The 25,971-nt window shown below is 34.7% G+C and overlaps 1 protein-coding gene across 3 annotated transcripts in view; it reads left to right on the top strand.

Moving 5' to 3' along the window:
• zbtb8b (zinc finger and BTB domain containing 8B) overlaps window positions 1-25,971 on the top strand; it is a 58,247-nt gene that overhangs the window by 18,029 nt on the left and 14,247 nt on the right. The window contains exons 2-3 of one of the 3 annotated variants that reach the window (XM_061982418.2): window positions 12,507-12,613; window positions 21,699-21,891. In XM_061982418.2, coding sequence (XP_061838402.1) covers window positions 21,718-21,891 — 174 coding nt within the window. In that variant the 5' untranslated portion in view covers window positions 12,507-12,613; window positions 21,699-21,717. Of the gene's footprint in view, window positions 1-12,506; window positions 12,614-18,356; window positions 18,471-21,698; window positions 21,892-25,971 lie in introns of those variants that run through there. The other 2 variants (XM_061982416.2, XM_072915597.1) reach the window with 2 other exon arrangements.

The raw sequence follows: 25,971 nt of genomic DNA, 5'->3' as shown, positions 1-25,971 counted from the left end.
GCGTATTAATGCCTGCAACCTAAAGCTGCTAGTGAGGATTGGCGTGGGAACTGGCACCAGACCGCCTTGGCAGTGTCCACCATACTGGACCCATGTCGGAATGGATGTGTCAGTCTGGACTGCTGCTTGATTCACTCGCCGCTTGTTTGGACACACGAGACATTCACCATGAGGACCATGTCGCTCTTCAGTCCTCCGGCTTGTTTAGAGACTCGCATTCCGGGAGCTTGCCGGGAGGAAGGCCGGCTCCTGTGTCCTGGGGGCCGCGGGGTGCCAGTCACGGCTGCGCGAGGGCGGCTCAGTCTGCTTGTCACCGTGCGAGACGGAGGAGAGAGAGAGAGTCCTCCCTCCTCATCCGGCTCCCCCGCGCAAAGATAAATAGAGAGGCTAAAAGGCGGCGAGGAGACGCAGAAAGGAGCTTTTGTGGCTTCTGAGTGGGGTCTCTTTCATGGCCGTTCCCACAGCATTGAGCGTGATGACATTCACCATGTTTCACACACACACTGATGGGACTGCGGTGACTTTCGCTGGTGCCGGGCCCCAGACGAGATGGCGAGGGCCCCGAAGAGCCACAGGCAGCCATTGTGCTGTCGCCGCGGAAACCAGCCTCTTTATGTCAGACATGTTTTTCTGTTTGTTTTCTTTTTTATGGCTTTAATGTGGGCAGTGGCGAATGTTTCCCCTTTCAAACCCCCTCCCCACTCCCACTGACTGATCTGCGTTATTTCCCCCCCAATAGCCATCTTCCTCCCACCAATCCATCCCCCTTTCCATTCCCTGTATCCCTCATGTTTTCCGTCTATTTTTCACATCGGGGATCATCGTTTGCGCAGACGTCGCCCGCATGTTTGTCGCAAATTATTTTCCCCATAGGAAATAATGTCAAGTCGATGAAATAGTTCCAGGCTCAAGCCCTCATAAAAAAGCTGGAAATGCACGAGCTACGCATTAAAGCAAAGGGCCGTGGGCCGTTTGCGGTCCGCTGCTGTTTTTTTACTGGCACATTCCAGCAAAGAAAAATTAACATATCCCGGATTAGAACGTAACTAAGAAACCGAAAACAAAAATTAACTCGCCTTGAAAATGAAAATGGTGGAGGGTCTGTACGTTTTACTGTACGTGGTGTTTGATGACGTCATGGTGGACATGACAGGACGGCCCACCCAACACGCAGCTCACACGCCGTGCATATTGCGCCTTGTCAAATTTTTTTATTTTTGAATGTGTAAATATTTTTAATCGATTAAAACACTTTTTTTTCCTTTTTTTTTAATCTGTCCAGTCCAGCCACTCGGACAATCAAATAGTTGGTGTAGATCAGGGGTGTGGAACACGGTTACACTGAGGGCCACATCACAGATATGGCTGCCCTAAGGCCGCTAATTTATGAATTTAAATGTATAAGAATTCACCTCCTGATATTATAAAATTAATTGCTGTGCATTTGATTATTATATTTGTATTACATACACTGTAAAAAAAATGTTTATCGATTTTTCAGTAAAAAAAAAAGAAAATAAACTGTCAGCTGAGTCGCCACAACTTCACTGTAAAATTTACGATGGTTTTTACAGCATATTACTGTAAATGGAAAAACAGTACAATAGTTGTTTTTTACTGTAAAATCCAGTTTTGTATTGTCATTTCTACAGTGTACAATTTGATGAATAACTTGCTTCGATATAACTCAAGCAGATATTTATTTTGTTTTCATTTTAAACAAGTTTGAAACTAATGATAGTATTATATTGGTTGCATTATTAGATAATAAAGTTTAAAATATACTCAATAGCATGCAATGCATGTCTTTCTGTCTGTCACAATGAAAAGATTTTAGTAAATTTAGTCAATTAAAATTTTTTTATTGACTCATATTTCTTCAGGGCCACTTAAATGATGTGGCGGGCCAAATCTGGCATCCGGGCCTTGAGTTTGATACCTGTGATGTAGATCAGGGGTGTCAAACTCAACTAAGCTCAGGGGCCACATGGAGGAAAATGTATTCCCACGTGGGCCAGACGGGTAAAATCATGGCATAATAATTTAAAAGTACAATTACGACAACTTCAAATTGTTTTCTTGGTTTTACTTTGGCCCAAATTAGACTAAGTATATTCTGAAAATGTACATATGACGAATAATTCTCTTGACAAAACACTTCAAGTTAGTTGAAAATTCGAACAGCAGTTTCTTTGATTTAAATATGCAGCTCAGTTACAATTACACTTAGCAAACTTGTGTCGCGGGCCGGACTAAACCTGTTCGCGAGCCTGATCTGGCCCACAGGCCGCAGGTTTGACGTCCCTGATGTAGATGATCATATCTACTGTACAGATTTACTTTGGAAAAGAGAAGTGTGGGATACTTCTCTTGTTGCCTTTTTTGTATTTGACTTTATTAAATGTTTGGGTAGAATTGTATTAAACAAACCAGTTTTCTTTAAGTTAATACAAAAATCTATCAGAGCTGTTTGTCTATTTTATGGAGTAATGTAGTTAATCATAAAAGTGGCACCGAGTATTATTCAACTGATTCTGAATCGAATTGTTACCCCCAAGAATCGAATCGTGTTGTGCCCAAAGATTCACAGCTTGAGCGCTTGATATGAAATTTTACCAAAATCTTATTCCTAGCCCCTTCCTGCTCCATCACTGGCATTCAGAGGCGCACAAATATAAAGGCTTCAATCCCCGGTTGAATTTGTTTCAGGAAGGTTTGTATATCTATGTTTTGTTTATGTTACATTTGTTATTCTGCACTGAAAAAAAAAAATTTGAATAATTGTGTTCCCAGCATCAGCGGATGTTAAATAAACATCAGCTGAAAATATATTTTTTTAATTGAATAAAATAGCTCTTTTTTACTTGCAAATCTTTTTTTAATTGAATAAAACAACTATTTTATTCAATTAAAAAAAGATTTGCAAATAAAAGAAGAGCTATTTTTTCAATTAAACATTAATTGAATAAAATTACTATTTTATTCAATTAAAAAAAGATTTGCAAGTAAAAAAAGAGCTATTTTATTCAATTAGAAAAAGATTTGCAAGTATTCAAAGGTAAAAAAAAACCCAAAACAAAACAATTTTCTCCAGGTAAAAAACAATTAACTAATAAAAAGACAGAAATAAAAATAAAATAGCTCTTTTTTACTTTCAGATCTTTTTTTTAATTGAAAAAAACAAACTGTTCAATTAAAAAAAGATTTGCAAGTAAAAAAGAGCTATTTTATTCAATTTAAAAAAATATGTTCTAAGGTAAAAAAAACAACAACAAAAAAACTTTCTGCATGTAAAAAAACATTTGCAAGTAAAAAAACATTTTTTTTCAATTAAAAACGATTTGCATGCCAAAACCCTTTTATTCAATTGAAAAAAACGATTTGCAAGCAGAAAAAACGACTTTCTTAAGTTAAAAAAAATCGATTCGTAAGTGGAAAAACAATTACATTCATTTAAAACAATTTGCAATAAAAAAAAATTAAAAAATGCGAGTAAAAAAAGAGATTTGCAAGTATAAAAACTATTTTCTGCTGGTAAAAAAAGTATTTGTTAGTAAAAACTAAATTCTGCAGGTAAAAAAAATTATTTGCAAGTATAAAAACTTTTTTTCTGCAGGTAAAAAAAACAAAAAAAACAATCCGCAAGTATAAAAACTATTTTCTGCATGTAAAAAAAGTAAACGATCCGCACATATTAAAACTATTTCCTTCAAGTTAAAACTTTTGCCAGTATTATTCCACACACTTGCACTCAGAGCACCTGTAATTTGCACTTTAAAATGACAGGTGGTGTTGCTGAGTCAATTTAAGGTCAACAGAGCTACTTCTTTTTGCGCATGGTGCTGTCCGCCAAAAGTAACAAAGAAGAAGAAACCAGGTCGGGCGTAAAACGGTTGACAGAAAAGAGGGGAAACTTACAGGTTAACTTGGAGGTTGAGCTTGTTTCCCGTAAGTAAAAACATTTTTGTCTGAATGTGGATGCCGATACTTGTGTTTCTGATGATATCAGGCCGATATCAATATCGGATTGGGTCAACCCGAGCTTTTAGTAATCGATTGAAGTGATGACTTACACATCATTGGAGCAGGACAGTGTTTGCATTGCAATACTGCCACCTACTGCCTGTTGGTGTAAGTCTTCTTGAGTTGTGTACATGCGTATACAAGAGTATTGAGTATTGCCATACTTCTTTGTTTCTTTGACTTTTGGGGGGAAATGTTTCACTTTGGAAGTTTCCACTCTTCTTTGTGTGCTAAAGACGCCCCCACCCTTACTACAGGAATATAAAAAGGAGATGGTAGAGTAGGGGGGAAAAAAAATCAAAAATCAAACTGGATGCCCAAAAGTCTTCCAGTGAACAAAGTTGGAAAAAGCCAGCGGTTTCTATTTTTAAGTGTGAGAAGAATTCTTCCCAGTGCCATGTCTCCGAGGCACGTCGGGCCGTAATCACTTCATTGTGACTCGCACATCACACAGGCCGCACACAAGAAAGAAAAAGTGATAAATGAAAACAACTGTGCTTCATTTCAAGAAGGGACTCGCCACTTTGAACATTCTACTCTTGAAACGTGACCGTCAGTCAAGGTCATTTCTCCCTGCGGCATAATCAGGCCACAATAATTTGCCAGCGTCGGCTCCAAAAGGGTGGAGAGGGTGCTGCCGCATCGTTGTTTGACACCCCAGGGTGCCGCCCGCTCTCTGACAGCCTCTTAGTAAAGCAAATCCCTCTTCTAACTGAACACCTCCCATTATCAGGGAGGCGTCCGTTGACACGTCACCCCCGTGGCATCTCGGAGGAGAGGCCGCGAGCTGCCAAATAAAACATGTCAACTTAAAAAAAAACAACCCTGCATTGCTCAGTCATTTTTAGCTTTTTAGATTATAATGAGTGCATATGAACAACTTGAGTGGTTTTAATGATGTTTTTAAGTTAACACATTGTGACCCAACAGGCAGGAGACATTGAAACAACATTGACAACTTGTTGAATTAGGTAATGATGTTGAGCAACTCAAACATAACATTGAAACAACGTGCTTTTTGACAACGTTTATTAAATGTCGGGTTGTGGCGTTGATTTAACCATTGAATTTTGATCATTTCCCAACCAATATTCTACAAAACAAATACAACATTAAACAACATGCTTTTTGGCGATGTTTAATCAATGTTGGGTTGTGATGTTGACTTGACCATTGAATTTTGGTCATTCTCCCAACACAAATACAACGTTGAAACAACATGCTCTTAACAATGTTTATTCAATGTCAGGTTCTGACATACTTGCCAACCCTCCCGAATTTTCCGGGAGACTCCCGAAATTCAGCGCTTCTCCCGAAGACCTCCCGGGACAAATATTCTCCCGAAAATCTCCCGATTTTCAGCCGGAGCTGGAGGCCACGCCCCCTCCAGCTCCATGCGGACCTGAGTGAGGACAGCCTTTTTTCACAACGGGAGGACAACAGGGTGACAAGAACTAAATCATCCAGACTAGAGATAAATTGTATTATTATGTTTATCTTACCTAAAAATACCCACTCACTCCACCCTCACCACCTGCCTCACAGACATAAAAACCTGGATGCAAAAAAACTTTCTAAAACTCAACTGCAACAAATCTGAAATAATTATCATTGGCCCCGACTCCCTCACTCGCTCCACTCAGGACTTTTCATTAAACATCGACGGCTCCCTTGTCACTACCTCCACCCACATCCGCAATCTAGGTGTAATTTTCGACCCTACCCTTTCACTCCTCCCCCACGTAAACCACATCACCAAAACTGCATTCTTCCACCTCAGAAACATTGCCCGTCTCCGGCCCTCCCTCACATCCTCTGCTGCCGAAACCCTCATCCACGCCTTCATCTCATCCCGGCTAGACTACTGCAACAGCATCCTCTACGGCATCACCTCCAAAACCCTCAACAAACTGCAATACGTCCAGAACTCTGCTGCCCGCCTGCTCACCGAAACCCGCTCCAGAGAGCACATCACACCTGTCCTTCATGACCTCCACTGGCTGCCTGTCAAATACAGAATCACCTTTAAAATACTCCTCACCACCTACAAGGCACTACATAACCTGGCACCACCCTACCTCTCTGACCTCCTCCAGCCACATGTCCCGTCCCGTTCCCTCAGGTCTAGTGATGCCGGCCTCCTTGAGGTCCCCAAGACCAGGCGCCGAACCTGGGGCGACAGGGCCTTCTCCGTGGCTGCCCCCTCTCTCTGGAACGCTCTCCCCAGGCACATCAGAGATGCCCCCTCCCTCCCTACCTTCAAAGCCACCCTAAAAACTCACCTCTTCACATTAGCCTTTCCAAACTGACCCTGCCCTAGGTGTCTCTTATTTATTTATTTATTTTTATTTTTATTAATTTTTTTTCTAATAAAGTTGTTTTTATCGTCCCCCCCCCCCACACACACATGTAAAGCGACTTTGGGTATTTAGAAAAGCGCTATATAAATCCCAGGTATTATTATTATTATTATTATAAAAATAAAAATATTTATTAATTTATTTATTTTTTTAAACTAAATAACTAAATACATTTTTACTATATTTTGCTAAAGACATCAAAATTAATTGTATTTTTTTTTTTTTCTTTTCTGACTACTTATTACATCCAGCCATAGAATTATACTGGTACATAAAAATAAACATATTTGAAATAATACATTTTAAATTATCATAATAATTCATTTAAAATGACCATATTTAATTATTAAAATAATTGCTTGTTTATCAACAACTTTAGCATTTTATTGATTACATTTTTAAGCTCTCAGAAGCCAAGTTATGTTACATTCATGTTATATTTATGCAAGTTTGAAGTATCAAGTATCTAAACACAGTTTTGTTTGCATATTTTCAGGATGTAGATATATATATATATATATATATATATATATATATATCTCCATCCATCCATCCATTTTCTACCGCTTATTCCCTTTGGGGTCGCGGGGGGCACTGGAGCCTATCTCAGCTACAATCGGGCGGAAGGCGGGGTACACCCTGGACAAGTCGCCACCTCATCGCAGGGCCAACATAGATAGACAGACAACATTCACACTCACATTCACACACTAGGGCCAATTTAGTGTTGCCAATCAACCTATCCCCAGGTGCATGACCTCCAAAGACATGCACCTGGGGATAAGTTGATTGGCAACACTAAATTGGCCCTAGTGTGTGAATGTTGTCTGTCTATCTGTGTTGGCCCTGTGATGAGGTGGCGACTTGTCCAGGGTGTACCCCGCCTTCCGCCCGATTGTAGCTGAGATAGGCTCCAGCGCCCCCCGCGACCCCAAAGGGAATAAGCGGTAGAAAATGGATGGATATATATATATGAAATACTTGACTTGGTGAATTCTAGCTGTCAATATACTCCTCCCCTCTTAACCACGCCCCCAACCACGCCCGCCCCACCCCCCACCCCCTACCTCCCGAAATCGGAGGTCTCAAGGTTGGCAAGTATGGGTTCTGACGTTGATTTAACCATTGAATTTTGGTCATTTTACCAACCATTATTTTACAACACAAATACAACGTTGAAACAACATGCTTCTTGGTGATGTTGATTTCACCATTGAAATTTGGTCATTTTGCAAACAATATTCTACAACACAAACATAACGTTGAAACAACATGCTTTTTGACAACGTTTAATTAATGTCGGTTTCTGACGTTGATTTGACCATTGAAATTTGGTCATTTCTCAACCAATATTCTACAATACAAATACAACGTTGAAACAACATGTCTATTGACGACCTTTAATCAATGTTCGGTTGTGACGTTGGCTTGACTATTGAAATTTGGTCATTTCCCAACCAATATTCTACCGCACAAATACAACCTTAAAACAACACACTTTTTGACAACGCTTAATCAATGTCAGGTTGTGACGTTGATTTGAACATTGAATTTTGGTCATTTCCCAACCAATATTCTACAACACACAACATTGAAACAACATGCTTATTGACTACGTTTAATCAATGTTGGGTTCTGACGTTGATTTGGCCGTTGAATTTTGGTCATTTCTCAACCAATATTCTACAACACAAATACAACGTTGAAACAACATGCTTTTTGACAACCTTTATTCAATGTTGGGTTCTGATGTTGATTTGGCCGTTGAATTTTGGTCATTTCTCAACCAATATTCTACAACACAAATACAACGTTGAAACAACATGCTTTTTGACAACCTTTATTCAATGTTGGGTTCTGACGTTGATTTGGCCGTTGAATTTTGGTCATTTCTCAACCAATATTCTACAACACAAATACAACGTTGAAACAACATGCTTTTTGACAACCTTTATTCAATGTTGGGTTCTGATGTTGATTTGACCATTGAATTTTGGTCATTTCTCAACCAATATTCTACAACACAAACACAACGTTGAAACAACATACATTTTGACGACGTTTAATCAATGTCAGGTTGTGACGTTGATTTGACCATTGAATTTTGGTCATATTCCAACCAACAACGTTGATCCAAAGTTGGACATCAAAGTCCTCTGAATTTACAAATTCAACTATTTTGCATCGTTGTTAAAAAGTCTGTTTTAAAGGACATGTATGTGTAATCAACATTGTATTAATGTCTTGTGCCTACTGTGGAAGTATTTTTTACTGTACTTCCATTTCTACTGCTTGAGCCTTTCGTATAAAATGTATTTATTTGGCAATTTACACTGAGTAAAATTTGTGAGAGTAGCATTTCAACCGAGTTAACTGCAGTATAAGATGCATTATTTGATATATAACGATGTCATTTGTCTTAGTTTGTTTTGTTTACTATTTAAACCCAATTATTTTTATCCTGCTAGCATGTTAGCAAGCTAACGTGTTTCCCCTTTCAACACATATATGTTACTGTATACGGAGGGATACCTATTACCGGTACCTGGGAATCAATACCGGTACTCAACGGTACCAATTTTCGGTACTTTTGTGTGTGTTAAATTTTTTAATTTTTTTTGTAAAAATGTTTTTTATTTTTATTTTAAAATTCAAAATGAGCTGTTTATGAAAACTGCTGTCTAGTTGTTTTATCATCATCATCATCATATTATCATTTGCAAGTATGACATTAGGTTGCCAATACAGTTGCAAGTCCAAGATGTTGTACGGCAGTCGTGTATAGTTTATAGTGTGTTTGTGTTGGTTTTTGTTGTGCCCTGAAAAGTGTTTTTATTATACTTATTACACACCAGCTGTTTGAGTGTAGCGTACTGCATCTTAGTTGCAGTTTTCATCAACAAAATTTGTAGGTGTTGAAATTGCCATGTAAAATTGCTAATGCTAATCAATAGCATGTCAATAGCAAAGCCAATGTTTATTAGCATCAATCGAGCACATTTTTGGAAAATTGGAGCCTTACTTTACTTGCATTGGAGCGTTTTTTAAGTGAATTCCTTTATTTTCATTGAAAATTGCAACATTACCTCGAGGTTGGTAATGGGTAGCTATTGCAAAATATATTCGATTTATTTTGTTAACTGCATTTATATTTTTTTCACATTTATTATTTTTACAGTCGTCCCTTGCCACATCATGCTTCAAAGTTTGTGGCTTAAGTTGTTTAAGTTTAAGTTGGCTATTATGTTTATGTTTACATTTTATTTTTTACCATTTACAATTATCTTCTTTGACACTAGCATATTAGCTCGCTAGCATGTCACTCCTTTAAGCTGAATTTGAAACGTTAGCTACCTTATAGAATATGTATTATTTATGTGTCTAAGTCGGTTATGTTTTGTTATAATCCGTTGCCCGGATCATGTTCTGTTTGTTTTGGACTCCCTCAGTTCCTGTTTTGTGCACCCTTGAGTTTAATTGTTTTCTGTTACCATGGGTGCTGATTGGTTTCAGTTTCCTCCGATTAGTGCCTCGGATACTCACCTGCTGCCGGGCACTAATCAGAGTGCTATTTATTCTCGTTCCTTTCCACGCTCAGTCTGGCTTCCTAATTTGCTACATGCAATAGTTAACGACGGTTTGATTCCTGTTTTTGTATACTAGCTTCCACACTAGGCTCTTTAGTTTATGCTAGCTTCCATGCTAAGCTCATTTTGTTTGCTAGCTCCCACGCTAGCCCCCTTAGCTTTTGCCTTCCGTGCTATGAGCACGCTTTTGTTTGTTCCCGCCTGATTTATTGCTTAAATAAATCACTTCCTACCTGCACGCTGTGTCCGAAGTCCGTCTGCATCTTGGGAGAACAACCCCCGCATCACCATGCGCCCAGATCGTTACATGTTTATTTATATTTAGTTTTATTTTTCACAATTACCATATTTTTCTGACTATAAGTCGCAGTTTTTTTCATAGTTTGGCCGGGGGTGCTACTTATACTCAGGAGCGACTTATTTAGACTTAGACTTAGACTTCCTTTTTATTGTCATTCAAATTTGAACTTTACAGCACAGCATACTTGCCAACCCTCTCGGATTTTCCGGGAGACTCCCGAAATTCAGCGCCTCTCCCGAAAACCTCCCGGGACAAATTTCCTCCCGAAAATCTCCCGAAATTCAGGCCGAGCTGGAGGCCACGCCCCCTCCAGCTCCATGCGGACCTGAGTGACGTGTTGACAGCCTGTTCACACGTCCGCTTTCCCACAATTTAAACAGCTAATGATCGAGGGCGAGTTCTTGGTTTCTTATGTGGGTTTATTGTTAGGCAGTTTCATTAACGTCCTCCCAGCGCGGTAACAACACACAACAACAGCAGTCAAATTTTCGTCTACCGTAAAGCAGTTCGTCTGCCGTAAACAGCAATGTTGTGACACTTTTAAACAGGACAATACTGCCATCTACTGTACATGCATATGTGACCCACCCATAATGTGTCACATTTTTGTGTTGATTTATTTATTTTATTTTGTGGTTTGAATTCGTTTTTGGAGCTGTCATTACACATTTATCAGTATTCACATTGGTCAGTAGGGGGCAGTAGGGCGTTTCTTCCCAATTGAATGCTATCACCTGCAGACCGGAAGTGTCTTGTCATTCTGATGAGAGCGACCAGTCTGTGAACAATTGAAACGTCCTGTGTGCTTTTTCCTCCTGTATAACAGGTTAGTTTTGGTGAATCAACTCACTGAAGAATATCCATGTGATCTTTATAAGTTTAAGTACACATTCTGATGGTGGAGCCTAACTCTAAAGTGTTTGTGAGTTGTAGTTTGTATTTGTGAATTAATCCAGTGCACAGCTGCAGTAATCAATACAAAAAGGCGACGTGAGTGCGCAATGTTTATATAGGAACTTCTGATCCTAATTCAGACTCCCAAATTAGAGCTCCCGTTTTCTTATTGATTTTATAATGTATATTTGTATAATGTGTGTGTTCTGAAATAGTGACAGAGAATAGAACAAGGATGGACAATTCAACCCTTAACTCAACAATGAGTAGATGAGTGTTATGTGTGTGTATATGTGTAAATAAATGAACACTGAAATTCAAGTATTTCTTTTATTTCATTATATATATATATATATATATATATATATATATATATATATATATATATATATATATATATGTGTGTGTAATAAAAATATATATATATAGCTAGAATTCACTGAAAGTCAAGTATTTCTTATATATATATATATATATATATATATATATATATATATATATATATATATATCTTAACCACGCCCCCAACCACGCCCCCGCCCCACCCCCGACCACGCCACCCACCCCCCACGCCCCACCTCCCGAAATCGGAGGTCTCAAGGTTGGCAAGTATGCAGCACAGATAAGAACAAAATTTCGTTACATAAGCTCATGGTAGTGCAGGATAAAAAAGCAATAAGGTGCATATATAAATAAATAAATATATATAAATAATGTATATAATACAAATATAAAATAAATAAATATATATAAATATATATAAATAAATAAATAGATTACTGTACAGATAAATATATTGCACTTTTTCACATGCGTCCACGTTTATGGATGTTTGTTATATTGTCTTTTTTATTCCAGCGAGTTAATCCATTTTGGGGGGAGTTGAGGGGATAATTTAATTATGATTATGTGAAATTATTAACACATTAGCGTAAAATATCAAATAATCTTATTTATCTCATTCACGTAAGAGACTAGACGTATAATATTTCATGGGATTTAGCGATTATTCTTGCTGTTGGCTTTTATCAAATACATTTCCCCAAAAAATGCGACTTATACTCCAGTACGACTTATATATGTTTTTTTCCTTCTTTATTATGCATTTTCGGCCGGTGCGACTTATACTCCGGAGCGACTTATATTCCGAATAATACGGTACTGTTTTGCATTTATTATTAACTTCCTTGTTATTAGCATATTAGCTCGCTAGCATGTCATTCTTTTAGGCTGTATTTGCAAAATTTGTTTGTGACAACAGCGCAATTCTTAATTTATGTTTGTTATTATGTTTAGTTTGTTATTTGAACTGAAAAATTGAACTCTGTTGCTGTTTTCCAGTTGCCGCGCTGTATGAACGGAACAGAATTGGGGAACTTTTGCAGGATCGCCGTGCAGAGGAGCCTCCAGACGGAAGTCGTAAAAGAAAAAGTGGCAACAAAACAGAAGTATGTCGCTGAAAGGCAACACGTGTGCACACAAACACGACGTCGCTCTCAGACATGAGCGATGTTTGAGGTCAGTGTCTGAGGATGCTTGGCGAGCTGCATTTAGCCCGGCGGCCTTTGATCGTCGCACCCCGGGCCATGGCAGAGTTCTCGCGGGGCCCTTCGCTACCGGAAGCTTGCGGTGTGGGAAGGCTCCGCCGTGCTAAATATACAATAATAAAAAGGCTGGCAGATTTATTTCAGTCGCGAGAAGAAAGGAAGAAGCGTGAGACATGATAATTACAGAGAAAGGGAGAGCGGTGTCTCCCAAATAAAGAGGGGCGCCTGCTGTGTGGGACCCCCAATGATCAGAACAAAAGCCACCACATGCCAGTTGCTCATTGGCCAACAATAACAAATAGAAACGCAGCCAGAGAGGAAAATCTTTCCCTTTTTTTTGCCCACTTCTCTGCACTCTGAGCTTTTTCATCCCCCAGTTGAGGGTCGTCTTGAATTCCAGAGATTCTTGCCCCCCCGCACCACGACTCTGTGACCCCCGCTAAGGAGACGGCGCTAGGAATGGAAAAGGCCGCCGCCGCCGCCGCCGTCCCTCAAGCCGGCTCTGCCTCCATTGTCCCGAGTCTTTAATCAGGCCCCCGTTGTGGCTCGCGCTGCCACCGTGGTGCGTTGTCTCAGCCTGGGAAAATGCAGGCCTGAGTGCTCGCTCCACCGCAAGGGGCGAGAGGGCGGTCGCCGCAGGGCCCTCGCTGCCAGACTGCGGCTCCCAGTGCGGCTGACAAACACAATAAGCGTGGATGCAAACCTTACACGGAGCATGTTTGCTTTCTAAGACTTTGATCTGCAGACGCATCCCATTGCATGAGTCAATCGTAAATCTTTTCTCCGTGCTTTGCAGAACTAATCCAAACCTCCGCTATATCATGTAAGCGAAGGACTTCGATACAAGCTTCTTTCAATCAGAGCCAATAGCGATGGAAACCAGTTCATGATAATGTTTTTTATGGACTGCCATAAAACCGGAGGAGACATATGCACAGTTTGTCTGTGGTATTCCCAGGCAGGCATGCGTTTGCCATGGGAAAATATCATTTAAGTCACTTCCAAGAGCTGTGGGTGTGTCAGAGCAATGAATAATAATAATAATTTGTTTACTGCCGCCAGGAAAATCGCTTCTTAAAAACGGAACACGTCGGCATTTATTTGTAATTGCGCTTTGCCATAATTTACACAGTAACTCTTGAACTATGACATATTTACTTAATCCCTAATATTTTTGAAATATTTTGTGATCATATAATACATTTTAAATTAATCTCAACTCATTTATTTTATTTATTTAATCAAAAACATGATTATTCTTTACTCTTGCAATATTTGTTATTTTTATTGAAAGATTAAATGGAATATAGTGAGAAACAGTCCAAAAATATTTTAAAAATACAATAAATAAATACATACAAATTTGGCTTATCCAAAACAACTTTCTTTGTGATTGCGTTTTGCCATAATTTACACAGTAACTCCTGAACTATGACATATTTTCTTAATCTCTAATATTTTTTTTAATATTCTGTGATAATATAATATATTCTAAATTAATCTAAACTCATTTATTTTATTTATTTAACCAAAACACAATTATTATTTACTCTTGCAATATTTTTAATTTTTAATTGAAAGATTAAATAGAATAAAATGACAAACAATACAATTTTTTTTTTTAAATACAAAAATAAATACATAAAAACTTTAATCGTAATTGCGTTTTGCCATAATTTACACAGTAACTCCTGAACTCTGACATATTTGCTTAATCCCTAATATTTTTTAAATATTCTGTGATAGTATCATATATTTTTAATTAACCTCAACTGATTTATTTTATTTATTTAATCAAAAACATAATAATTATTTACTCTTGTAATAGTTTTTGTTTTTATTGAAAGATTAAATAGAATAAAGTGAGAAACAATCCAAAAATATTTAAAAACAAATACAATAAATAAATACATACAAATTTGGTTTATCTAAAACAACTTTCTTTGCGATTGCGTTTTGCCATCATTTACACAGTAACTCCTGAACTATGACATATTTGCTTAATCCCTAATTTTTTTTAAATATTCTGTGATAATATAATATATTTTAAATCAATCTCAACTCATTTATTTTATTTATGTAATTAAAAACATAATTGTTCTTCACTCTTGCAATATTTTTTTTTATTGAAAGATTTAATAGAATAAAGTGACAAACAATACAAAAATATTTTTTTAAATAAAATAAATAAATACATTAAAAAATGGTTTATCTAAAACAACTTTATTTGTAATTGCAGTTTGCCATAATTTACACAGTAACTCCTGAACTATGACATATTTACTTAATCCCTAATATTTTTAAAATATTCTGTGATAATATAATATATTTTAAATTAATCTCAACTCATTTATTTTATTTATTTAACCAAAACATAATTATTATTTATTCTTGCAATATGTTTTGTTTTTATTGAAATATTAAATAGAATAAAGTGAGAAACAATCCAAAAATATTTAGAAAAATACAATAAATAAATACATAAAAATGTGGTTTATCTAAAACAACTGTCTTTGTGATTGCGTTTTGCCATAATTTACACAGTAACTCCTGAACTATGACATATTTTCTTAATCCCTAATATTTTTTTTATATTCTGTGATAGTATAATATATTTTAAATTAATCTAAACTCATTTATTTTATTTATTTAACCAAAACATAATTATTCTTTACTCTTGCAATATTTTTTCCTTTTAATTGAAAGATTAATTAGAATAAAGTGAGGAACAATACAAAAAGATTTTTAAAAACACAAAAATAAATACATAAAAATGTGGTTTATCTAAAACAACTTTATTCGTAATTGCGTTTTGCCATAATTTACACAGTAACTCCTGAACTGCTTAGTCCCTAATATTTTTTAAATATTCTGTGATAGTATAATATATTTGTAATTAATCTCAACTCTTTTATTTTATTGATTTGATTAAAAACATAATTGTTCTTTAGTCTTGCAATAATAGTTGTTTTTATTAACAGATTAAATATAAATAAGTGAAAAACAATTCAAAAATATTTTTAAAAATACAAGAAATAAATACATAAAAAATTGGTTTATCGAAAACAACTTTATTTGTAATTGTGTTTTGCCATAATTTATACAGTAACTCCTGAACTGTGACATATTTTCTTAATCCCTAATATTTTTGAAATATTCTGTGATAATATGATATATTTTAAATTAATATCAACTCATTTATTTTATTTATTTAACCAAAACATAATTATTCTTTACTCTTGCAATATTTTTTGTTTTTATTGAAAGATTAAATAGAATAAAGTGAGAAAATATATAAAAATATTCTTAAAAATACAATAATTAAATACATGAAAATTTGGTTTATCTAAAGCAACTTTATTTGTAATTGCATTTTGCCATAATTTACACAGTAACTCCTGAACTATGACATATATTCTTAATCCCTAATATTTTAGAAATATTCTGTGATAATATAATACATTTTAAATTAATCTCAAGTAAATTTATTTTAATTATTTAATTAAAAACATAACAATTCTTTACTTTTGCAATATTTTTTGTTTTTATTGAAAGATCAAATAGAATAAAGTGAGAAACAATATAAAAATATTCTTAAAAATACAAGAATTAAATACATACATGAAAATTTGGTTTATCTAAAGCAACTTTATTTGTAATTGTGTTTTGCCATAATTTACACAGTAACTCCTGAACTATGACATATTTTCTTAATCCCTAATATTTTTTTAATATTCTGTGATAATATAATATATTTTAAATGAATTTCAACTCATTTATTTTATTTATTTAATTAAAAACATAATTATTCTTTAGTCTTGCAATATTATTTGTTTTTATTGAAAAATTAAATAGAATAAAGTGAGCAACAATACAAAAAGATTTTTAAAAATACAATAAATAAATATATAAAAATTTGTTTTATCTAAAACAACTTTATTTGTAATTGCATTTTGCCATAGATTACCCAGTAACTCCTGAACTATGACATATTTTCTTAATCCCTAATATTTTTTAAATATTCTGTGATAATACAATATATTTTAAATTAATCTCAGCTCATTTATTTTATTTATTGAATTGAAACTCTTTTTTTTCTTGCAAAATGTTTTGTTTTTATTGAAAGATTAAATAGAATAAAGTGAGAAACAATACAAAAAATTTTTTTTTTTAAATACAAGAAATAAATACATAAAAATGTGGTTTATCTAAAATAACATTATTTTGAATTGCGTTTTTCTATAATTTACACAGTAACTCCTGAACTATGACATATTTTCTTAATCCCTAATATTTTTGAAATATTATGTGATAATATAATATATTTTAAATTAATCTCAACTCATTTATTGTATTTATATAATTAAAATCATAGTTATTATTTACTCTTGCAATAACAAAATAATTTTGTTTTTATTGAAAGATTAAATAGAATAAAGTAAGAAACAATACAAAATTTTTTTTTTTTAAATACAAGAAATAAATACATAAAAATTTGGTTTATCTTCCATCCATCCATTTTCTACTGCTTGTCCCTTTTGGGGTCGCGGGGGGTGCTGGAGCATATCTCAGCTGCATTCGGGCGGAAGGCGGTGTACACCCTGGGCAAGTTGCCATCTCATTTATTTATTTACCGGTAAATAAAAACATAATTATTCTTTTTTCGTTGTTGCAAAATGTTTTGTTTTTATTGAAAGATTAAATAGAATAAAGTGAGAAACAATACACAAATATTTAAAAAAAAATACAACAAATAAATACATAAAAATGTGGTTTATCTGAAACAGCTTTATTCGTAATTGTGTTTTGCCATAATTTACACATGTAATCCTGAACTGTGACATATTTTCTTAATCCCTAATATTTTTGAAATATTATGTGATAATATAATATATTTTAAATTAATCTCAACTCAGTTATTGTATTTATATAATTAAAAACATAGTTATTATTTACTCTTGCAATATGTTTGTTTTTATTGAAAGATTAAATAGAATAAAGTAAGAAACAATACAAAAATATAAATAAATAAAAAATACAAGAAATAAATACATAAAAATGTGGTTGATCTAAAACAACTTTATTTGTAATTGCATTTTGCCATAATTTACACAATAACTCCTGAACTATGACATATTTTCTTGATCCCTAATATTTTTTAAATATTATGTGATAATGTAATATATTTTAAATTAACCTCAACTCATATATTAAATCAAAAACATAATTATTCTTTACTATTGCAATATTTTTTGTTTTTATTGAAAGATTACATTGAAAAAAGTGAGAAAAAATACAGAAAGATTTCCAAAAATACAATAAATAAATACATAAAAAATGGGTTTATCTAAAACAACTTAAATTCGTCCAATAAAGACAATAATTTAAGGGCTTTTCTATTTCTAACCTTTTTCCAAGAATTCATTAATAATTAAAAAAATATGAATCCAGTGGGAACATTTGGGTTTCACTTTCAGAAATTGAAAAAAATAGCTTGCAACATAATACTATTTTTTTATATATAATTTGAAGATAGTTAATACGGGAAATGCAGTTTCATCACTACAAGCGTCACTGTTTGTGACCACGCCTCCGCCACTCCTGATTGGTCAACCGGGCAACGTCATTCATAATAAATGCGGAAGTACTGTTCGACTGTTTTTCCGGTCTCAAAATATATCAAAAAAAGAATGTCCTTGGTGCTTTAAATGTTTCCAAAAGCACGGTAGATCGAGGCTTTTTGCACTTTTTGTTACGGGTAAGTGAGTGAGATGGACCTGTTTAGTGCTTTAATGTGCCCGTGCTCTTTCAGGTGCTTGCATACGTTAGTGTTGTACTGCTAGCAGTTAGCAGTTAGCAGCAAGAGCCAACGCTATGTGTTCATTTCTAGTGGTTTGATGTCAAGGCGCTAAATGTTAGCTTCAGCTTGTTCAACATGTCTGATGGAAGCTGCTGACATATGTTGACTTATTGTCCTCTTCGTGAAGCGAGATGAGCGATGGAAGACACTGAGATCCTCTTGTAAACACACACTGTGTAGGCGTGCGTTTAGAATTGAAATAAAACATGATTTACATGAAACAAAACCTTATAAAGACCACTAATACGTTTCCTTTTCCTGTGATACATATTAAGTTATGTATTTTTTAAACCGGTGAAAATGACCTAACTTGTGTTCAACTTATTTATTACAATGTAATAGGGCTCAATTTTAAGTGTGGCCTTTTATTAAAAAAAACAAAGTCATAACTTTCTTTATATTTATTTAATTTTTAAAAGATGTGTATCATTACAAGCTTGCTAAACAAAGAAAGAGAAATAAGAGGTTTGTTATAGAGGATGTTATAATGATGGTAATGATTCTAAATAAATACATTCCAAAGTACTGCATATATGTGTGTATACATGTGCATATACGTGTGTGTATATGTGCATATACATGTGTATATATGTGCATATACATGTGTAATAATGTGTGTATATTTGCATATACATGTGTAATAATGTGTGTATATATGTGCATATACATGTGTAATAATGTGTGTATATATGTGCATATACGTGTGCATATGTGTGTATATATGTGCATATACATGTGTAATAATGTGTGTATATATGTGCATATATGTGTCTGTATATATGTGCATATACGTGTGTACATGTGTGCATATACGTGCGTATGTATGTGTGTATATACAGGTATGTGCATATATGTATGTGTGTATATATATGTGCATATATGTATGTGTATGTATGTGCATATATGTGTGTATAAATGTGCATACATGTGCATATGTATGTGTGTGCATATGTGCATGTGTATTTATGTATTTGTATATATGTGCATAAATGTGTGTATATATGTGTGTATACATGTGCATATATATGTTTGTATATGTGTGCATACATGTATGTATGAATGTGTGTATATACAGTATGTGCATATATGAATGTGTGTATGTATGTGCTTATACGTGTGTATATATGTGCATATAAATGTGTATATGTGTGTATATATATGTGTGTATATATGTGCATATCTATATATACAGTATATATATATGCACATATACACATATATATATATATATATATATATATATATGTATATACATATATATATGTATGCGTGTGTGTGTGTGATTATATTTGCATATATATTTGTGATTATATGTGCATATAAATATGTGTGTATATGTGCATATATATGTGTGCATTTATATGTGTGCATATATATGTGTGTATGTATATATACGTATGTATATATTGTATATATGTATGTATGTAAATATTGTATATACGTACGTATGTATATACTGTATACACATATGTATGTATGTATACATGTACACGTATGTATATATATGTATGTATGTATACGTATATATGTGTATGTACATAGATGTATACATTTACATGTATATACAGACATATATAGGTATATATGTATGTTTGTATATATATATATGTTATGTATATGTTTGTGTTTATATATTTTATTTATTTATATTTATTTATATATGTATGTATGTGTATATATTGATAAAAATGTGTGTATGTATATATGCATATGTATGTATGTGTATAAATACATGTACATATATTATATATACTGTATATATATTTGTTTTATATAGGTGTGTGTGTATATCTGTATGTGGGCAGTCCAATGATTGTTTAATCTCATTTTGGAAATTGGATCAATCATGATTAATCACAGGTGATTACTTGCTTGCATGATTGAACTTGCTTAAGAAAAGACCCCAATAACTGTACACAAATGCAATTTTATTGTCAGAATGTCATCCAGGAATGTTATTAAATGTGTCACTTGAATGCAGGCCACTTGTTTGCACAAAACCTGGTAACAGTTTTATCTAAAGTTCTTTCAGGCTGTATTTTGGAGTGAACTTTGCCAGCGAGTGCACCAGGAGACTTCGACCTCTCCTCACTCATTTGTGTACTGACATTCATTCATCTAATCACTGACCGTATAGTGGTTAAGGTAAAAGAGCTCGTACGGTGAAAATAAATTACTAATGTGATAATTTTTTGTGATTAATCACATGGGTTAACTCGTTAATTTTGCCAGTCCTACTAATATATAAGAATATAATTGCAATGTTAATGTAGTGCTTCCAAGCGCCACACTTCTTATTAGGAAGTACCAACAGCAGTTAGATTAAAGCATTGAACATATAAACTAATGCACGGTCAAGAAGTGATGGATTGTGTGTCCAATCTGTCCCATGTGTGATGTCCATAGCGTTTTTACTCGGATGGATTCTTCATTCATCACTCCAAGCAATGTTTGTAAGTCAAGATGGTGGTCAAAAATTCTGCTCTCTAAATATTCAAAGCTAAATAATAGCCTGAGCATAAGTTCTTTAAATATACAGTATTGGAAACATAAAGCACAGTTATGGTGTATTTTAATGGATCAAATTCATGAAATTAGTGTTGGAACACCTCGTCGGACTCGACTTGTGAGTCACATCATAAGTGATTTGGTCCAAATAAATCAATTAATTTAAAATATTTTTGGCAGATCAAAACATAAATGTATAACTTCTATTATAAAAGGGATTCTAATGAACATTTTACTCACCGTAACATTTTTTGCAGGGGAGATTTATCGAATGTAAACTGGCCAAATTTTGTCAAAACTTAGTGGGGTGAGTACTCGTTCAATCCGAAAATGTCGATATTCTAGAATGTGTTCTACGCCATCAGTATTTGTGTATAGTGATGATGAAAACAACACAAACGCAGTTGAACTCTGAAACCAGCGCTCCTCACGATGGCGCCATCAAGCGTAAAACGTGCTGAGTGACCACTTTTGTTCATTCAGGCAGGAAACAATCATTCTTGCTCATTATTATTGTTTGTAATCTGTGACATCATGCTAACAGACTTGATTCATGTGTTTCCTTCCCCCCTCTGTACAAGTCTAATACATGATTTGTCCTTTCCTCCCTCTTGGCAGTGCCCACTGAAGTCTAGACATGGAGGTGCCTTACTACCTACCCAAATTACTTTTTGAGCTCAACGAGCAGCGCAAGCGAGGCTTCTTCTGTGACTGCAGCATCCTGGTCGAGGGCCGCGTCTTCAAGGCACACCGGAACGTTCTGTTTGCAGGAAGCGGTTACTTCCGGGCTCTTTTGGTTCACTATTTACAGGTAAGGCTCACGTGTGTGCAGGCTCCGACTGTTTTCTTAACCATTGTTGGGCCAAGAGTTCCCCTAGCGGGCCGACAAACACATCTGTTTGTACTCGGTTGTAATTCACTTTTCCACCACTAGTGGCAGTTTTGAGAGTATCAAACCGAAGAAGTCGGGAGCTAAAGTCAGAAGTTTCTTATGTTACGACTTGGCGAGAATGAGGACTCAGGTGCAGAAGGGAAACAATTGACACAGGCTTTATTTAAATAGTTTTCTTTGAAATCTCTTTGAACAGAGTGATTAAAACAAAGCGGCTACAGAATCTAGCTTTGATACAATAGAGAAACAAAAGACATATAGGCATAAGGCCATAAACGGAAAGTCACTCCATAGGGAGGAAAAAGGCAAAAGCAAAATTACACACAAATCTAATAACAAAAAAAACAACAAACAATCTATGATTAGCTACAAAAAGGTAAATACATCATGCAGAAGAGACAAGAAACTATAAACAAAAAGTACGCTATAAAGAGCTGAGATAACTACAAACTAAAGCGCTCCAAGAGGAGGAAAAAAGGAAGGCAAGGCACTATGAAATAACACACAAAAAAAACTTGACCAAAAACTTTAGCAAACGAAAATCACTCTTTCTCAGAGGAAACAAAGAAATCAATAAATAAGGCGAGGCAATACTTAACAACTTGGTTCGAGACTGTGGACGAAGGCTGGCGGTACGTGACGAGACGATATACTCTGGCACAAGACAAGAGGAAGAAGAGACATTTATACACATAAGGGAGGGTGACACAGGTGGGCACAATCAGGCAATCAGGAGAGACATCAGACCAGTGAAACGGGAGGAAGGGCAAGTGACCTGAAACGAGAGGGAGAGTTAACCTTGCAAAATAAAACAGGAAATGACAAGACAACACGAAACCAGACGAAACCCAGACAAGACTTCAACCAGGTGTGACATCTTAAGTACAACAATAATGACATTTGCACTTTAATTTTATTGACAGTTTATCAAAGAAACTTATATACCGTAAATTCTGGACTATAACGCGCTCTTTTTTTCCCTGCACTTTGAATCCTGCGGTTTATAAAACGGTGCGGCTAAATTATGTATTTTTCTTCACTGACAGCTGTAATGCAATGTTTTTTTGTTGTTGTTTTTTTTTTTTAAACAAGGAAAGACACTAAATATGAAATATAATAATAAATAATAATAATAAATATAATAAATAAAAATTGTTTGCGCAATGGCACTATCTATTGGACCAGTTTGCCCACTGCGGATGCTGGGGATAAGTTGATTGGCAACACTAAATTGGCCCTAGTGTGTGGATGTGAGTGTGAATGTTGTCTGTCTATCTGTGTTGGCCCTGCGATGAGGTGGCGACTTGTCCAGGGTGTACCCCGCCTTCCGCCCGATTGTAGCTGAGATAGGCTCCAGCGCCCCCCGCGACCCCAAAGGGAATAAGCGGTAGAAAATGGATGGATGGATGGATGCTGCATTGCTCTTCTGTTTACACTAAGCTTTCAACCAGAAGTAGAAGTGCTGTTCATAGCGTTTTTACTCGTATGGATTCTTCATTCATCACTCCAAGCAACGTTTGTAAGTTTTACAATATAACTAAAACAATTCATACTTACCAATCTGTCCCACGTGTGATGTCCAAAGCGTTTTTACTCTTATGGATTCTTCATTCATCACTCCAAGCAACGTTTGTAAGTTTTACAATATAACTAAAACAATTCATACTTACCAATCTGTCCCACGTGTGATGTCCAAAGCGTTTTTACTCTTATGGATTCTTCATCACTCCAAGCAATGTTTGTAAGTTTTACAATATAACTAAAACAATTCATACTTACTAATCTGTCCCATGTGTGATGTCTGTAGGAGTGTTTTCATGCATATTTGTACGTGCTATTGTAATGTAAAGAAGCTAGCGTCGTTAGCATTAGCTAATATGCCAACGCGTTTACAAGTGTCTTTGTTAGTGTTAATTTACAATGGCATTCTTTTTGTTTTGTTTCGGTTTTGTAAATTCACCAAAACGTCACCCGTGGAGTTATTGAGTTTATGTAGTTGATTGGAGAGCTAGCTATCGCAGCCAGTGGGTCCATGACGATGACTTCTGTTTTGTTTGATCAGCCGTTTTACTGCTGTGTTACAGACACAGTTTGGAAACAATTAAGGTATGTAAATGAAGATATACAAAAATTTTTTATGTAAATAACTAATTTCACAACATATATTCTTCTAAAATTTAGTGGGTGCGGCTTATATACCAGTGTGATCTATAGTCCGGAAAATACGGTATTATTATTAATTTAGTAAGAATTTATTTATTTTAGCTCTGCGTAATTGTATGTACATTTATTTTTCATCACTTTTTATGAGTCCCTTCTTTTGCAGGATATTTAGTATAATGTTTATTTTTTATAATCAGCCTGACCCAAGCCTTGATAATAATCTTAGTGATTAACACGTGTTCTCATATCATTAGACAAGGTTTATCCTGTTAAACTGTAAATAGTAGGACTGTGAATCTTCGGGCACTACACGATTCGATTCAATTTATAACGATTCTCGATTCAAAAGCTCTACTTTTTTAAAAACATTGGGTGCCAGTTCTATGATTAACTACATTCCCCCATGAAATAAACAAACCGCTTTAATAAATTTCTATATTACTTAAAAGAAAACTGGTTTTGTTTCGTAAAATTCTACCCAAACATTTACTAAAGTCAAATACAAATAAGGCAACAGGAGAAGTATCCCACACTTCTTGTTCTGGAAGTAAATCTATACAGCAGATATAATCATCTACATCAGGGGTGTCAAACTTGTTTTCATTGAGGGCCACATGGCAGTTATGTCTGCCCGCAGAGGGCCACTTGTAAATATATGTTTTTTTAAAAAGTAAGGATTCGGCTAATGATACTGCATTATTGCTTAAGTATTTGATATTTCGTTTTTTTTACGTTCGCTTAAAAAACCCAAAATAGATTTTAGTGTAAAAAAAAAAACTTGCTCGGTTGCCAGAATTTTATCATAAAAGTTGCGGTGTTTTATATTTATCCGTACAGTAATCTATTTATTTATATCTGCACCTTATTGCTTTTTTATCCTGCACTAACATGAGCTAATGCAACAACATTTTGTTCTTATTTGAATGACAATTAAAAGGAAGTCTAAGTCTAAGTTTTTTTAAGGAAGAAATGCAATGGAAAATCAGTACCACTTTTTTACACTAAAATCTAGAGTTGTTAATTTTATAGTGTATTACTGTAAATACAAACAGTACCAAAGTTTTTTTTTTTTGTAAAAAAAAAACTGGCAGCTAAGTTGCCAGAATTTTACCGTAAAGTCTGTCATTTTTACAGTGCACAGATTGATAACTTGCTTTGAAATCATAAGTCAAGCTGATATTAAAGTACTTATTTTTGTTTTAAAAAAATTCACATTTTGTTGCATAATTAGATAATATTAAATTGTAAAAGATATGGATATAAAGATAAGCATGCAGTTCATGTATTTTTTGAATGTCAAAATGAAAAGCACAATTATTTAGTAAGAAATTATTCTTTATTAAATTATATTATTACCATTTCGCGGGCAATATAAAATGATGTGGTGGGCCAGATCTGGCCCCCGGGCCTTGAGTTTGAAACATGTGATCTCCATCAACAATGAACAATATGATTTGCCTGATGATGAGTGCCTGCACAGAACAGATTTCAGATTTTTTGGAATGGATTTAGAATCGTTACAAATATGAATTGCAATTCATTGGAAAATCGATGATTTTTGACACCCCTAGTAAGTAGCTTCGTTATAATTACTGAATACAATTTAAATCAAGAGTAACTGGGAAAATTCCTATTTTTCCCGAAATTCCAGGAATTCCTTAATACCATTTCTCAATTCAACATGTTACTACTTCAGCATTTCTGCACCGATGTGAAAAATGTCAACACCAACCATTTCAACTCATTCAGACCATTCAAGTTTTTTACCATTTTACAAAAAATTCCTGCTTTTCTCAAAATTCCCTAATTTTTGTGAAATTCCCATTGAAATGAATG

Source organism: Nerophis lumbriciformis, linkage group LG21 (genome assembly GCF_033978685.3).
Source record: "Nerophis lumbriciformis linkage group LG21, RoL_Nlum_v2.1, whole genome shotgun sequence".
In the NCBI taxonomy this organism is placed as follows: domain Eukaryota; kingdom Metazoa; phylum Chordata; class Actinopteri; order Syngnathiformes; family Syngnathidae; genus Nerophis; species Nerophis lumbriciformis.
The sequence above is the reverse complement of the archived record's forward strand: the minus strand, read 5'-3'. Positions and strand labels throughout refer to the sequence as shown.